General features: G+C 40.4%; 1 protein-coding gene across 1 annotated transcript; it reads left to right on the top strand.

Moving 5' to 3' along the window:
* Window positions 1-12,111: 12,111 nt before the first annotated feature.
* On the top strand, window positions 12,112-13,029 carry LOC142431425 (olfactory receptor 7E178-like). Its single transcript, XM_075536350.1, has one exon. The coding sequence runs from the start codon at window positions 12,112-12,114 to the stop codon at window positions 13,027-13,029; it is 918 nt and encodes a 305-aa protein (XP_075392465.1).
* The last annotated feature ends 3,715 nt before the right edge of the window (window positions 13,030-16,744 follow it).

Raw genomic sequence — 16,744 nt, 5'->3', positions numbered from 1 at the left:
TGCCAACACTCATGTCATATCTTTGTGTCTGTGGGTTGGGAAAGATGGCCACCCAAACATCTTCAATCAGAATTCTTTCCTCATTGGTTACATAATTTTTTGCTTTCATAGCGTCCTATCTCGAGTTTTAATTTCCTCTGCTTTTCTTTCCTAGAATTGATGCAACTATATGGGTAACATGAATGAGCTAATAAAATTCATTTACATCTATGATTCAGGTTTCCTGATAAAACGCACAACTCTATTTCTACACACCTAGGATCTTCATTCTTTTGAAGAATCTTCATTCCATAGAATTCCAATCTATTGCCCAGATTCCTTTTTGCGTTTAATGGAGCAGTACATGCTATTTATGTGTGTGAATGAATGTCACTGGTCTCCAACTGCAACTTCATATTGGCAATATCTGGGAAATGAAAAGCGACAACAACAACAGGGAAGTGTCCTCCCATCAATTCAAGTTTTGATTCGCCTGGACCAGCCTGTGACTTGAACACCGGATTTTTAAAGCCCCAGCCATGGTTTGAATGTTCAGACAAGGGAAGGACCACTGATCTTATAGCCTTTTCCTTAAAAAATGGCCAGTGTTCTTTGAGTCTTGCACTCCTTATGAGCACAGATGAGTATTTTAAAGCTCACGAGAGGAAAAATGTGAAAGAACTCATCTACCACAGTCAAAGGATTCCCCCCAGTGTGCCTGATACTATTTCTTCTCACATCCTTTATCCACACACATCACTGTTGCTGACTTCCCTCTACTTGCCTTCTCTCCAACTCATGGCAATTCCACAGGCAACAGAGCAAACACTGCCCACTTGTGTTTGGCCATACCCATTACCAATCAGACCACAAGTTTTCTTGGCCTCATATTTGGAACCAGATCACTAGAATGTTCTTTATACTATGTCTTAGTCTTGAAACTCTTCTGAAATCTATTCACTGTCATAGAAACATGGAAGATGTACTGAAGATATATGGTGATTTTGTATGGATCATAAATTAGCTGGTATGTTGCTCTGTCTCCTTATTTAGACTCATCAGGAAAACAAAGATCATTTATGGGAGTAACTTATATGGCTTTTCTAGCCATTATCCAGTCCTGTGCCACCCTCGCAATTGTTCCAAAGGTATTTGTGAAACGTCTCATCCTGTCATATTACAAAGCATACTCAGGGAAAAATATATGATTTTACATCATTAAATAGTGATACAATATTTCCACTAGTTGTGTCTTAATTAGTGATCTTAGATTGCCAGTACACTACAAATAAGCTAAAACAATATCCTATTTTTTCATTAGTTTATGGTAGTAAAGGGTTATATATTTAACAAAGGGATAAAAGCCAGTTGCTAGGCCTGCCATCTATGGCACCTCTGTGTGGATCCAGATGGCCAACCTTTCAGTGGCTGAGCTCTTAACTATTTGCACCACCCAGGAATTCCTGTAAAGCCCAAGAGTGAGTGAAGGGAAACATTGGTCAGTGTAAGAAATGAAAAAAAATTTATAAATTATCAAGGGTTCCTGAGGGAGGGGAGTAAGTGAAGCGGGGAAAATGTGAGGAACTGATACCAAGGGCACAAGTAGAAAGAAAATATATTGAAAATGATGATGGCAGCAAATGTACAAATGTGCTTGACACAATGGATCTGTGTATAGATTTTGATAAGAGCCATATGAGCCCCCAGTAAAATGATTAAAAACAAAAAAGAAACTGATTGTGTAGTAATTGTGCAGTACTTATTGATGTTATTTAGCTGCAGAATAATTGTGGCAAGGGAGACCACACAGGAGTTTAATAAGAATCATATATATTTTTTAAAAGAACCAAAGAGTTACACTGATTTCAGAAAATGTGGATTAGCCAAGTGTTTTAATGAGAAGTAGAGTTTCCATACTAAATTCGATACTATTTTAATATATCATTTAATATTTTTATCTCTAATGATAACATCCTACTTTCCTTCCTATAATATTTGGTTGGGATTTAGGATTTTGTCCATTGGATAGTCATGCTTTTTGCTAGCCTCAATGGCACTACCAGTTCCAGTTTTTCTCTGTAATTTATGTTGGTATGTTTGAAAACAAGAGCTCTTTAACAATTGTTTGATAACTTGATACTTAGTCTAAATACTGCAGCACTCTTCAGTAGGGTGCAATCAAGGTGTTGCTCAGGCCTGCAGTGAGGTCAAAGTGTGGTGGGCGCCAGGATTCACTTCCAACTTCACCTGTGTGACTGTGGCAGGATTCACTTTCTCTTGGGTGATTGACCAGAAATCTTCATCTGTGTCTAGACACATGGGCTTCTCCACGAGGCAGCTAGCAACGTGTTGGTTGGTTTCCTTCAGAGAGCCAGTAGATGATGAACAGAAGACCAGCAACCAAACCAATTCTTTTTGATGCCATATACTTGAAAGTGACATTTTCTTCTTGTCTCCACTTTTTGTTCTTTTAGTGAGTTAATAGTCCTGCCCCCACACACGGGAGGGGATTTAACCAGACCGTGAACACCAGGACCTATGTGCCATTTGGAGAGTCTTAGATGCTGCCCACCTGTCGTAGGCCAGGTTGGCTAGAAAACAAATCCAGAGACACTCAGATATACTCATGTGTAAAAGAGAGTTTTATATCAAGAAGTAATTATGCATCAATAAAACATCCCAGCCCAGTCCCACTCAAGTCCATCATTCCAATACTAGTCCATAAGACCCTCTTCAGACTCACGAAGCAACGTGCAGTGACGTAGAATGCAGGAATACCACTGGCTGGTGGGTGCAAGGTCTTGTGGATCTAATGGCAGTAGAAGCATCACCGGGCTCTCACAGGGCTCAGTGTGGCTCTGACTGACTCAACAGCAGGAAGACTGACAGAGAGAGAAGTGAGGTTCTCAGGACCCTCCTTGTGAGAAGGCTACACCCACAAGGAGGCACAATCGGGCTGCGATCTGATTGACATGCTAGTCTCCACTCCTACACTTGATTTACCAAGTTGACACAAAATTGTGTAACTACCACACCACCACACTGTCATTGCCTACTACATGATAGGTATGTATCCTGGAAAAATAAAGGCTGCAACACAAATAGACATATGCACATCCATGTTCATTCTAGGACTACTCAATAGCGATCTACATATATGGAAACAAATGCTCATCAGTGGGAGAATGGATAAATACACATTGATATATACACAGAACAGAATACAGTATACTACAAAACCTTCAGGAATAATGACTTATCTGGTAAACATCTCAACATGGATGAACTTGAGGACATTGTGTTGAGGGAAGATAGTCAATCACAGAACAACAAATTTACATACCACGCAATTGGCCCTTTTTTGGTTAATCTCCTTAGTTGTAAGATAGGCACCACAGTCTAGTGTTTTTAAAGTCATGTTCTACTGATAGAAATTTAGGGAAGCAGGGACTATCCCCCAGATGCCCAACTATCAACCCAGAATAGCAAGCTAATCCCATAAGGAAAAGAGCATTTACTAAGAGATTAGGCATGTACTAAAAGTCTATAGGTAAAAGGTATCCTGTAGGGACCAGTTACATCACACATCACTTGCACACTTTAGCCCCCACACAAAGAGCCGACCAGCTAGCACAACCACATCCTCTTAGTGGATTGGGAGAAGTCTAGCCAGGAATAAAGAATATATAAGGTGAAGGCGTGGCCCTATCAGGTTCTTTTCCAATCCCCTCCCCTGTCTCTGGTGACCGTCTATTCTTGTCTCTGAGAACATTATACTAAAATTTTGGTTTGTGATTATGTGTTGGTCTGTGATCAACAGGTCAGCAGTTTGAAACCACCAGGAGTTCTGCGGAAGAAAGATGAGACTTCTACTCCTTTAGAACTTGACTTTAACTCATAAAAGCTTAATTTAATATATTATCAGGCTTTTCCATATGAAACAATAACAGAAAAAGAACCTCATACCCTAACACTATACAGAAGAGATTAGAGAGTCTTATCAATCCTCCACCTGGGGCATAATGATCTTCCAATATTGTCTTTGCTTAGCCTCAGGTACCAATTTTTTAAAGCCCTGTTGAGAGAGGGACATCCGGCCCATGTAGGTTAACTCCATATCATAGGACCTGAATTATTCACTGTACAAAACCAATCCTTTAATGGCTGGGTTCTATTTACATAAACAACAGGGGTTAATTGTCAAGGGAATGTTTGATAATAATAATGAGAATATCAGACACAGGTTTGTAGAAATAGTACAAATCTTAAGACAGAATATAGGGTTTTGATGTAGCAAGACCATGGTTGTCTACCTACCAACGGTTCAATGATCTTAATACAATGATCTTCTGCTTCCTCAAACACCGTGTATTCTCTGACTTCAGTCCTCAGGTAACCAGTGTGTCTTGGGTAGAGTCCAGTTCAGGGGGGATGATTAATAAGATTCTCTACCGTAAGTTAACAAGGAGGTTTTAAAAAGGAGCCACATAGGTAAAAAACAAACAAACAAACAAACAAACACATACATCCAGGATGAGTTTTGGGTTCACGCTAAGTCTTAGCTCCAACTTAAGCACTATGAGTCCCTACATCATGGTCCTGCTTGATACTCACCCTCTGGAAGAGAACACAGAAGATATGGGTGCTGTACCAAAATGTGGTGAAGAAATTGGATTATACCAGTTATTAGATAAACTTGTGCCTCGGGTCCTAAAGACTTGTTTTCAAACAAGCCGCCATGCAAGTGAGATGTCAACTAAGTGCCCATGGAAGACACACCCCATTATCAGTCACCAGAGGATTGTAAATTATATGATATGAAGTTGAAAGAAGGATTAGTATCAGAGCCTGAAGAGTGAGAATCCAGTTTCCAGAGGCTGTTGTTGACACTGGGAGCCCAAGCAACACACACGTGTGGCAATTACCTAGGAAATAAGCCTCCAGTGAACTCCCTCGGTCCGTAGTTGGGGAGGGGGAGGAAAGAGCTTATTAAGCACAGTGCATCGGAGAGAGGAGAATAAAAGACCAAAGATATAAACATGGCTTGAGCAGGTAAAACTCTGCCAGTGGATCTCCCCCTTTGATGCATGCAGGACCTTGATTTCTGTGTTAGTCCAGGTAGACTAGAAACTCATATGTGAACGAGAAAGAGGTTTATATACAAAGCAATTGAATATCGAGAAAACATCAAGTCCATAATTCCAATATGAACCCATATGTCTGATACCAATCTATAAAGTCCTCTTCAGACTCACAAAATGCATGCAATGATGTCTAATTCAGGAAGATCACAGACCAGTGGGTGGGAAGTCTTGTGGATCCAGTGGTGTGGTAAGTATCTCAGTGCTGGCAAGGGTCTCCACGTGGCTGCTCCAGCTTCCAGGGCTGCATCAGGGTAGGTCCATGTGGCTTCCCCTCAGGGCTGTTTTGCAGGAAGTGAGCCTTGTCAGTAGAGTGTCTTCCAGGGAGTGAGCCGAGAGAGAGACTACATGGTCAGGAGAAACTTAAATTGAGTTGAACACATGACATTCCCAATGCCAGGAGCTGAACAATGCTCCAGGTCTGGCCAAAAGGATTCCATAAAAATTTATAATGTAATACTTTAGACACATTTTTGTATCCTCTTGTAACTACTTACTTTCCATAACTATATCGGAAACACATAGACAAAAGTGTTCCATGTTGCTCTAAATTCTTTTTAATCACGGTGTCTTAAAACAACCATACATTTTCTGGATTTTCCCTTTAACACTTGGGTTCTAAAATATATTTCTCATTGAAACTACTTGCTAGCAGTACTTGGAAAAAGTGAAAAAAACGAATTGTATGCACTCAATTGAGACAGTAAGAATATCTGTCTTGTGTTTTTTAATAGTTATTGGCATGCAATTCATATATCATACAATTTAATCCTTCGATCCTATTAAAATTTGTGAAATCATCACAATAAATTTCTGATCATTTTTTCTCATACCCATTTTATTTGGGCTCATGCAAATCTTATCATAATCCACACATACATCAATTGTGTAAGCAAACTTGTGCAATCGCTACCTTCATCATTCTCAAAACACTTGCTTTCCGCTTGGGCTCCTGGAATCAACTCCTCATATATCTTTAAGCCCCTCCCTCCCCACTCCCCACTCCCTCATGAATTCTTGATAATCTATAAATTATTATTTTATCATATCTTACACTGCCCAATGTTCCCCTTCTCCCACTTTTCTGTTTTCCATCCCCCAGGGAGGAGGTTATATGTAGATCCTTGTAATTGATTCCCTTCCCTCCTTCCTCCAGGTATGACCACTCTCACCACTGGTGCTGAGGGGTTCAACTGTCCTGGATTCCTGGATTCCCTGTATTTCCAGTTCCTGTCTGCACCACTGTGCATCCTCTGATCTAACCAGGTTTGTAAGGTAGAATTGGGATCACGATAGTGGGGGTGGGGTGTGAGAAGAAACATTTAAGAACTAAAGGAAAGTTGTGTGTTTCATCAATGCTACACAGCACCCTGAGTGACTCATCTCCTCCCCACTACCCCTCTGCAATGGATGTCCAGTTGTGTACTGATGGACATTGGGTCCCCATCCCGGACTCCCCCTCATTCACAATGATATAATTTTTTGTTCTTCGGTGCTTGATACCTGGTCCCCTTGACCCCTCGTGAGAACACAGGCTTGTGTGCTTTTTCCATGTGTGCTTTGTTGCTTCTGAGCTAGATGGCCGCTTGTTTACCTTGAAGCCTTTAAGACCCTAGATGCTATATCTCTCAATAGCTGGGCACCATCAGCCTTCTTCACCACACTTACTTATGCACATATTCGTCTTCAGCGTTTATATGGGGAAGGTGAGCACACAAGGATGTTTTTGTTCTTTGGTGTCTGCTACCTGATCCCTTCAACACCTCGTGATCACACAGGCTGGTGTGCTTCTTCCATGTGGGCTTTGTTGCTTCTGAGCTAGATGGCTGCTTGTTTACCTTCAAGCCTTTAAGACTCCAGACGCTATATCTTTAAAACATTGTTTTATGGCAGCAACGGATTGGTCTTCTCCCTCTCCCTCATCTTGAACTTCTAACACCAGCTGAGATAAGGACTCATCTGCCTAAGTGGTTATTTAGATGAATAAATAAAGGATGTGATGTAAGGTTCATGGACACTACCTTGTTTGGAAGATCAGTTTAGATTACATGAACTGAGAACAGAAGCTTGCCTTTATCTTGACTTTTATCCTTATAGTAGTGAACTCATACAATATATTTCCTTTTGTGACTGACTAACCACACTCAGGATAATGGTTTCTAAGTCTACCCATGTCATGCAGTGTTTCATAGGTGTTTCAATGGACTTAGAAATAGCTTTATGATGATGGGGGGTAGACCTATGTGTATATATTTATAGGTTTAGTAATAGAGTAGCAGGTGGACATTGGGCCTCCTCGCGCACCTTCCCTTAATACAAGAGCATCTTGCTCAGCTAAACGGTCATTTCATGATACCCAGCGACATGATCGCTGAAGACAGAACAGACGTGTGCATAAGCAAACATGGTGAAGAAAGCTGATGGTGCCCGGCTATCAAAAGATATAGCGTCTGGGGTCTTAAAGGCTTGAAGGCAAACAAGCGGCCATCTAGCTCGGAAGCAACAAAGACCACAGAGAAGAAGCACACAAGCCTGTGTGAACTCGAGGTGTTGAAGAGATCAGGTAGCAGACACCAAAGAACAAAAATCGTCATTGTGTGATCACCTTCCCCACATAAACACTGAAGACGAACATGTGCATAAGTAAGTGTGGTGAAGAAGGCTGATGGTGTCTGGCTATCGCGAGCTATAGCATCTGAAGACTTAAAGGCTTGAAAGTAAACACGTGGCCATTTAGCACAGAAGCAACAAAACCCACATGGAAACAGCACACCAACATGTCTAATCATGAAGGGCCGAGGGGACCAGGTTTCAAGCACCAAAGGTGGGGAGAAAATCATATCATCGCGAATGAGGGGAGCGCATGATGGGGACCCAATGCCCATCTGTAGACAACTGGACATCCCTTGCAGAAGGGTAGTGGGGGAGGAAATGAGTCACTCAGGGTTCAGTGTAGTAATAAACTCACAACTTCCCTCTAGTTCTTAAACGCTTCCTCCCCCCAACTATCATGATCCCAATTCTACCTTGCAAACCTAGTTAGACCAGAGGATGTATAGCAGTACAGATGGGATCTGGAAGCACAGGGAATCTAAGACAGATGAACCCCTCAGGACCAAGGGTGAGAGTGGCGATACTGGGAAGAAAGGGGGGGGGGGCGTAGAAAGGGAATACTGATCTCGGGGATCTACATATAACCTCCTCTCTGGGGGCTGGGCAACACGAAAGTGGGAGAAGGGAGATGCCTGGTAGTGCAAGATAAGATAATAATTTATAAATTAAGGGTTCATGAGGGAGGGGGAGTGGGGAGGGAGGGGGAGGGAAAAAAGGAAAATAAGGAGCTGCTTCCAGGAACCCAAGCAGAAGGTGAATTTTGAGAATGATGAGAGTAATGAATGTATAAGGGTGCTTTACACAATTGATATATGTATGGTTTGTGATAAGAGTTGCATGAGCCCCAATAAAATGATTTAAATTAAAAAAGAAAGAAATATCAATCCACATAATTTTTGTTGGTGTTGCAATTAATTTTAAGTGTATGATTTATATCTTAACATCTGTACGACTTAGAAGTTACAAATTAGGAATATAGGCAGACTTGTTCATTAGAACGGGAAGTTCCAGATGCTAGGGACATTCACTTTCTTATTGTTCTGATTCATTAATATTAATGAGCCCCTAGAGAATAGAATAACATGCACCAATCTGGCTGATTGTGAGCTCTAGGCACTTAGCTTTCAAGGCCATTCTGCTGTAAATAACTCACTGGTTCTTTCCAACCGTCAGTTTGTCCATCCTGGCTCAGCAAGCTCCATACCTGTTTCTCTCCTTCAGAGTCATCATGTGTTCTTAGAAGGTCCATGCCTAATTCTGTCTTCTTTCCTAGCCCAAGGAAGGTCACTCAGCCCTCATTGTCCACCAGGCAGGAGCAGAATGTTCGGCTTACATTTCTTGGACATGCTTCAGCCAAGACTCAGCATAACCCAGTGAGTGCCGGGAGAGACGGTAGAGGATTGGGGATTTCTGTTTCATCTTTATCAGGACAAACAGAACACCGGGGGTGGACTGATTAGAGATCCTGAAGTACTGAGTTTCAACTCAGTGTCCTGTGAAGCGTTGTTCCTGATTCTTGTAAGGGTCCAGGGATGTTCATTTAGAGCTTTTATTTCTACTACCATGGTTCTAGTTCCCATATGCATTGTGCTATCAGTGCAAGACATTGGCTCCCCTCACCGATTCCCTGAACATGTTAAAATGACCTTGCATCGGATGATGAAAATGACAGTGATGATGATGATTGCACTAGCTACGATATCATGAACATTAGTTGAACACTATCCAGTGCCAGGATCTAAGGTGAGTTACCTATGTAACATGTTCCCTTTACCTACGAAACTACACCCAGAAAGGAGCAACACACCGTATTGTCATTTCATAGAAGGGAAAAGAGGAATAGCCTGTTTATATAACTTGTATTAAGTCATAGGCTAGAAAATTTTTAGATCAAGTTTGAAAATTGGGCAATCTGACTCCAATTTGTTATTCTAGGCATAGTAAACGATATCATTGTTTACTATGCTGGTTTGATCTGATTTAAAATGGCCAATAGCAATCATTTCAGTTAATATGTAGGCTATCCCTCTTCATGTGTTCAATTTCCTTTCTGGTTATTTATATTCTTCATAGATCCATATATCATACATTTCATGTTATAATTATTAATGGATATTTGCACCCGTCTCTTCACATTTTGAGTCACGGTCTACAAACTTTGTTCCATCTACATCATTGAGATCATCTATATTTTAAGGAAGGAGCTCTGGTGGCTTAGTGGGTGACTTGTTGAGCTCCTAACTACAATGTCAGCAGTTAGAAACCACCAGCTACTCCTTGGGAGAAAGATGAGGTTTTCTTCACTTGTAAACTGTGAACGTTTGGAAACCCCCAGCCGCAAGTGTGTATGAGCTAGAATTGACTTGAGGATAGGGTTATACTTGGAGGAGGCAGTTCTTACCCAGTTGTGTTATGAGAGCTTTGACCTGAGGGGATCATCTTGTGGCACTATGTCATATTATGCCACACTGCTGTTCATGACGTTTTCAGTGACTAAATTTTCAGAAGTAGACCTTCTGTTACTTCTGTGGCGTGTGGATGCCTCACTGAGACCATTTCATCCTGGGTGACCTTTATGGTGCTTGAAATACCAATGGCACAACTTTTAGCATCAGAGCAATACCCAAAGGGGCACATAGGTGGTGAACACTTTCCATGGAACCTCTTTATTAGAGTACAACCTTTACTTATTTTCAAATTTAAAATTTTCAAATTCTAAAATGATAACCAAAAAATAAGAAAAGAATGAACAGAAAAGGACAAGGAGAAAGTAAATCCAATTGTATGAAACATGTACCTACGTGCACACATTAATATGTACCTTCTCTTTCTCTGTTTTATAAAATTTTGCTTGTAGTGTTCATCTTCACAAAAATCTCCACAATTGTAATGTTGTGCACTCTACTAAAGAGGCTCAGTGAAAGCCCTTGGTATAGACATAGCCATGCCCTAATTTCTCTAGTTTCGTGTCCCATGGGAGAGCCTAGGAGGAGTGAAACCACAAGCAGGACTATAGAGGAATTGTAGAAAGAATATGATTGATAGCAGGTGTGTGCTGGCTGAACATTGAGAGTACAAAAACGATGTTCACCTGTGTGTTTCATTCACTTTGGAAAAGCATTCCATTGTGCAAAGCATAACACATTGTGGATCACTTTGCAAGGAAGTGGAATTCCTGAAAACTTCTTTGCGTATCTCAGGAGCTCTCTCTAGATAGACCAAGAAGTAGCCATTGGAACAAACCAAGGAAAGGGTGTCTCAGGAGAGTAGTCTTCAGCCACTCTTATTCAATCTGTGTGCTGACACAATAATCTAAGAAACTAGAACTTATGAAGAAGAACGCAACATCAGGATCTGAGAGAAACTCATTAAAAACATGGAATATGCAGGAAACACAACCTTGCTTGCTGAAAGCACAGAGGACTTGACGATCAAAGAGCACATATTTATTATGTACTACTAGCGCCTCTTAGCATATTTAAATGAAATATTTTAATGAAGGGTATTTCTTATTGCATATGTTCCGCTCATAAAGAGTGCAGATATTTTGTTCAATCATTCAATCTAGGGTGTTTTTTTGTTATTTTTAAAATTCCCTTGCCATTCTAACCTGCTTTTTCCCATCATCTCGGAGGTGGGTGTGAGAAACAAGTGAATAACAGAGAAAGTGAAGAACAATTTCTGGGGACTAGAATTGGTGAGTTCTCTACAATCAAGAAATATTGCTGAAGATGCTTGGGTATTAGGTCTTTACGTGTGAACAGTTGTACGTTTTCATGAGGTACGTTTGAATTGCTTGAGTTGAAAACACAAACCTAGTACTGAGTTCCTGTTAACTTGTGCTAGTAGGGAGTTCCTTCTGTATCTTTTTTGATAACAGTGTGATTAGATGGTAGTTTACGTTTCACAACATCCATTTTATAGTCAACAAGTTAAACTACTGATGGAGCATACCAATAGCTTTCCCTGCAAATAGCCACTCTCCCCAAACTCCCGGAATTCCTATTAATCATCAGTCTGTTTCTTTTGGTATAGAAAAAAATATTATTATGTTTCCTTTTCTAATAGTGATCTCACGAAATATTCATCCTTTTGTGATCCACTAACTTCACCCACAAAACTTTCACTGCCATCTAGTCCATGTTGACTTACAGCGAGCGACCCCTGGTGGTTTTAAAGACTGTAACTTCACTGGAAAAGAGCGCCAAGTGTTGCTCCCTAGGAGCAGCTCCTACATAACCACTCCATCGCCAGGATGCCGAAGGTCCTCTCAACCCATCCATGTCAGGAGATTTTTTTTTACAGTTTCATCAGTATTGTCTAGAAATCCACAGTTCCTTTTTAATACTCCTCTTTTCTCAAATGCTATCGCAGGTTCATGGAGTCACAAAATCTAACGGAATTCCTCCTCCTGGGCCTTTCTGCGGATCCAGTACTGCAGCCCCTCCTCTTTGGGCTGTTCCTGTCCATGTACCTGATCACTGTGGCAGGAAACCTGCTCATCATCCTGGCTGTCTATTCTGACCAACACCTCCACACCCCCATGTACTTCTTCCTCTCTAACCTCTCCTTGGTGGACATCAGTTTCGTCTCCACCACAGTCCCAAAGATGCTGGTGAACATCCAGACACAGAACAAATCCATCACCTATGTGGGCTGCCTGACACAAGTATCCTTTTTTTATCTCTTCGGGTTTTTGGACAATATTTTGCTCATGGTGATGGCATATGACAGGTTTGTGGCCATATGTCACCCGCTGCACTACGAAGCCATCATGCACCCTCACCGCTGTGTGAGTCTCATTTTGGCATCTTTTATCGTCAGCCTTTTGAACTCTCAGTTGCAATGTTTGATGGTATCACAGCTGAGCTTCTGCACAAGTGTAGAAATACCTCATTTCTTCTGTGACTCTCTTCAGCTCATTAAATTTGCTTGTTCTGACACAACCACCATCATCATATTAGTGTATTGTGTGTGTGCCCTCTTTGGTGGTGTTCCAGCCTCAGGGATCCTTTTCTCTTACACTCGAATTATCTCCTCAATTCTGAGAGTCTCATCTCCAAGTGGGAAGCATAAAGCCTTCTCCACCTGTGGCTCCCACCTGTCCGTTGTTTGCTTATTTTATGGAACAGGAATTGGAGTGTACCTCAGTTCAGCTATATCATCTTCTACCAGGAAGAGTGCAGTGGCTTCAGTGATGTACACCTTGGTCACCCCCATGCTGAACCCCTTCATCTACAGCCTGAGAAACAAGGACATCAAGATAGCTCTATGGAGGCTCCTTAGCAGTGCCTAGCCTTCACCCATAGACAGTTTTAGTTTGTAAATTGGAAAAGATGGCCAACCTTTACATCTGCGAGTATAAATCTTGCTTCTTTGTTCTCCCACAGACTTCAACAGTGACTCTTCCTGTCTGAGTATTGTCACATATTTAATGTTACCCTGCATGATCGAATCTCCTTTTAGCTATGTAGTCTCCTCTAGTTCCCCAGCCATCACTCAGGCTTCCTGGTCAAATACACATATCTAGTTTTAAGTGCTTACACTATTCACTCTTTCCCATAATTCCTATCTATTACTCAGATTACATTTGCATTAACAGAACTGGATGTGCAAACTATGTGTGAGAATTCACATCACCGATCCAAAATCTTAGCATCATACTAGAATTGTCTTGGAAGTATAGAAAAAATAAGTTATGCCTTGGTCCCACCAGTAGTTTCTGATTTAATTGGAGCCCCTTATGACCTGAGTCATGATATGAAAGTACGACAGATGGTTTTACTGTGCCGACAATATGAGAACTACTCATCTTTTAAAACTTTTCCTTCAAAGAGAACTAGTTTGTAGTGGTTTCCTTACTCCTATGAACACATTCCCACAAAGGGAAAGCTATGAAAGTACTTACCTTCACAGCTGATGTTATTTTTTCCTAATATTTTCATGTTTCTTCCTCTGCACCATGCTGTTATGAACTGATCTTGACCTGACTTCCTGACACATAGTGATCTCTTCTACAACACAAGAAAATGCTGCCCAGTCCCAAAAAATTCCCATGATTAATTATGGATAAGACCATTGTGATCCATTGGTGATTGGCTGGTTTTTGGAAGTAAATCATCAAGCCTTTCTTACTAGCCCATCTTAGTCTGGAAACTCTGATACCACCTCTTTAATATGTTAACACCATACAAGCCTCTACTGAAAAGTGATGGAAGCCTGTGTTAGACTTGGTCAACTAGAGAAACAAATCCAGAAACACTCGTATTTGTATAAGAAAGAGCTCTGGATTGAAGAGCAGTTGTATATTAAGAAAGCATCCCAGCCCGGTCCAGATCGAGTCCGTAAGTACAATGCTAGCCCGTAAGTCCAATTCAAGTCCATACACCCTTATGAGTCTCCTCCAGCACATACAATGATGCAAAATACAAAAGATTACAGGCAAGTGGGTGCAAAGTCTTGCGGATCAGTTGTAGAAGCATGTCCAGGGCTCTCACAGGTCTCAGTGAGTTCCTACATGGCTTGTCAACAGGAAGATGAAGGCAGAGAAAGTGGCCCACCTCCAGAAAGCCATTTATCTCAGTGGCCCTCCCATGAAACTATGACCTGATTGACAGGCTAAATTCTGCCCACACATTCCTACGGGAGGCACGTTGAGACAAAAAATCCTAACTATCATAAAGTCCATGAGATATATTTGCTGGGATCCATCCCTGGATTTCAACATGAAAAGGAATATTTCTAACAATACACTACCATTACTTCTTCCATGTACACCGGTAAGTTGGTAATAGGAATTTACTGGTCTTCTATTATCTTCCTTCTCCAAATTCAGCCTTTTATATTTCCTTTTGTAATTCTAGGGCCAGATGGGGATTATCTTTAAGCTACCACCATGACTTCCATCTACTTTTATTTTTTAGATTATTCCAATAATCATCAAGTAACGGTCATCACATTTATCACATAAGTTCAGCATTTGCCTTTTATCTATTTCCTTAGCCCTTCGTGTGGCAGCCTTTTTATTCCCCCCCTTCCTTTACCATCTCTTTACTGCTGCATTGCTCCTTTTTAATTTCAGTTCATATGTTAACATTTTAACAATTTCACATATTAAATGATATTTGTGGTGGTTTCACTTTGGTTTTTTGATTAATGAATAATTATATTATGCATGAGGAATAAATGTATTTGTAATGATTTAAATGGGAACAATTACAAAGGGTATTCTGGTAAAGAAATAAAAAAATGGTTGCAAATGTAGGCCTGGTGAAAATTGTCCAACTGATGTCTAAAGATATTGAATCATACTTCCAGTTGTTATGTCATTAGTAGTACTTTAGTATCAATGCTTTGTATGACATTATGAATAAATTGAATTTAATAAAATCTATCTTATACACATATTTTCCTATCATTTGATTTTTAAATTTATTGTATGTTTGTATCTAAAATGAGTCTCTTGTAGGCAATATATTGTGAAGCCCATTATTCCAATCTCTTTAACTATTTTGATTCAGTTAATCCATTTATATTTAATGTAATCATTCATAAGCACACATGTAATATTGTGTTAGTTTTCTGGGAAGGTTGTGTGGCATTGCTGATTTTTTGTTCTCTATATATAGGAGGGGGTACCCCACCCAAAACGGAATTTTTTTCAAAGCTATGTATTTAAATTTTTTTGCAAAACAACCTTATCACTTTCAAAGTTCTCTCCATTACACTTAATATATTTGTCAAATCTTGGAATCCATTCTTGAAAACATTTTTCAAATTCATCTGTTTGAATGGCTAACAGCATGCTCTTCCCCATTTTTCTTTTCCTATTCTATGATGTCAAATCGCTGTATTTTTTTGTCCCTCTTCATTTGAAGAAATAAAGGGAAGTCACACAGAGTGAGGTAAGGTGAGTAAGGTGCATGGGGCATGCTGTTTCCCGCCCCCCCAAAATGTGGCACACTGAAATGGCTGCAGGAGCAGGTGCATTGTCGTAGTGGCAAACCAATTCCACAAGCTGCCACAAATCAAGCCTTTTTTGTCACACACTGTTATGAATTTTTTTCAGAATTTCAAAATAGAAAACTTGATTAGCAATATACCTGGTGGAACGAACTCCAAATGCACTACGAGTCAACATTTTGATCCATTTGGGAAGTTGATGGATGTCCAGAATGAGGTTTGTCATCAGTCAGCATTTCAGCTTTTTTGAAACAAGAAAACCACTTGTGCACTTGAGTTTTTCCCATAGTGCTGTCGTTGTAAGCTGTGTTCAATGTTACAACAGTTTTGGTGGCATTTTCCTGAGCAGAAAGCAAAATTTCACAGCAACACAGTGTTCTCTTAAATTGGCCATCACCAAAAACAAGGTTCAAGTGAAGTTATTTTTATTAAAAAATTCACTGTGACCAGAGAGAACCTTCCCAGGTGATGCCACTGGTGATACTAACTCAGAGTATGTTGCTCGATGCTCACCTAGCAGGAAGAATGCATACTACATTTTTTTTCTGTGTTTCTTTTTTAAGGCTACCTCCTTGAATGTGTGGTTATGTAAGCAGGCCTGAGATATGGGACCCTGAATGAAAAGGGCACTGGACTGATTGATTATAACAGAGATATTCATCTGCCCTGTATCAGGATCCCTGATAGACTTGTGAATATTTGTATATTATTTTTTTTCTAACCTTTTGTGCATGTGTGAGTGTGTCTGTCTATACAAGATACACAGGATAAGCAATCATATGGAGACAGCACACCTGGATTGACAGTCTCTTGGGGCATGGGAAGTGAGGAGGTGAACAGTATGCCAATAATGAGGGGTCTGGGGGCATAGTAAGGGTTCTAAAATTGATGGCAAGGAGGATGTAGCTTTTCTGGTCATTTTTGAGCAAAATAATTGTATTTCAGAGGAATACTGAGAGTTGAATGATAGATAAACATGATAGTTGGGCAGGAGGAAAGAATAAATAAAATATATATGTGTTTAAATATATAAATATTTATTTATGTAT

Source organism: Tenrec ecaudatus, chromosome 1 (genome assembly GCF_050624435.1).
Source record: "Tenrec ecaudatus isolate mTenEca1 chromosome 1, mTenEca1.hap1, whole genome shotgun sequence".
Lineage (NCBI taxonomy): Eukaryota > Metazoa > Chordata > Mammalia > Afrosoricida > Tenrecidae > Tenrec > Tenrec ecaudatus.
The sequence above is the reverse complement of the archived record's forward strand: the minus strand, read 5'-3'. Positions and strand labels throughout refer to the sequence as shown.

Excerpts from the sequence above, each read along its gene's own strand:
- LOC142431425 (XM_075536350.1), top strand. The coding sequence starts at position 12,112 with ATGGAGTCACAAAATCTAACGGAATTCCTCCTCCTGGGCCTTTCTGCG.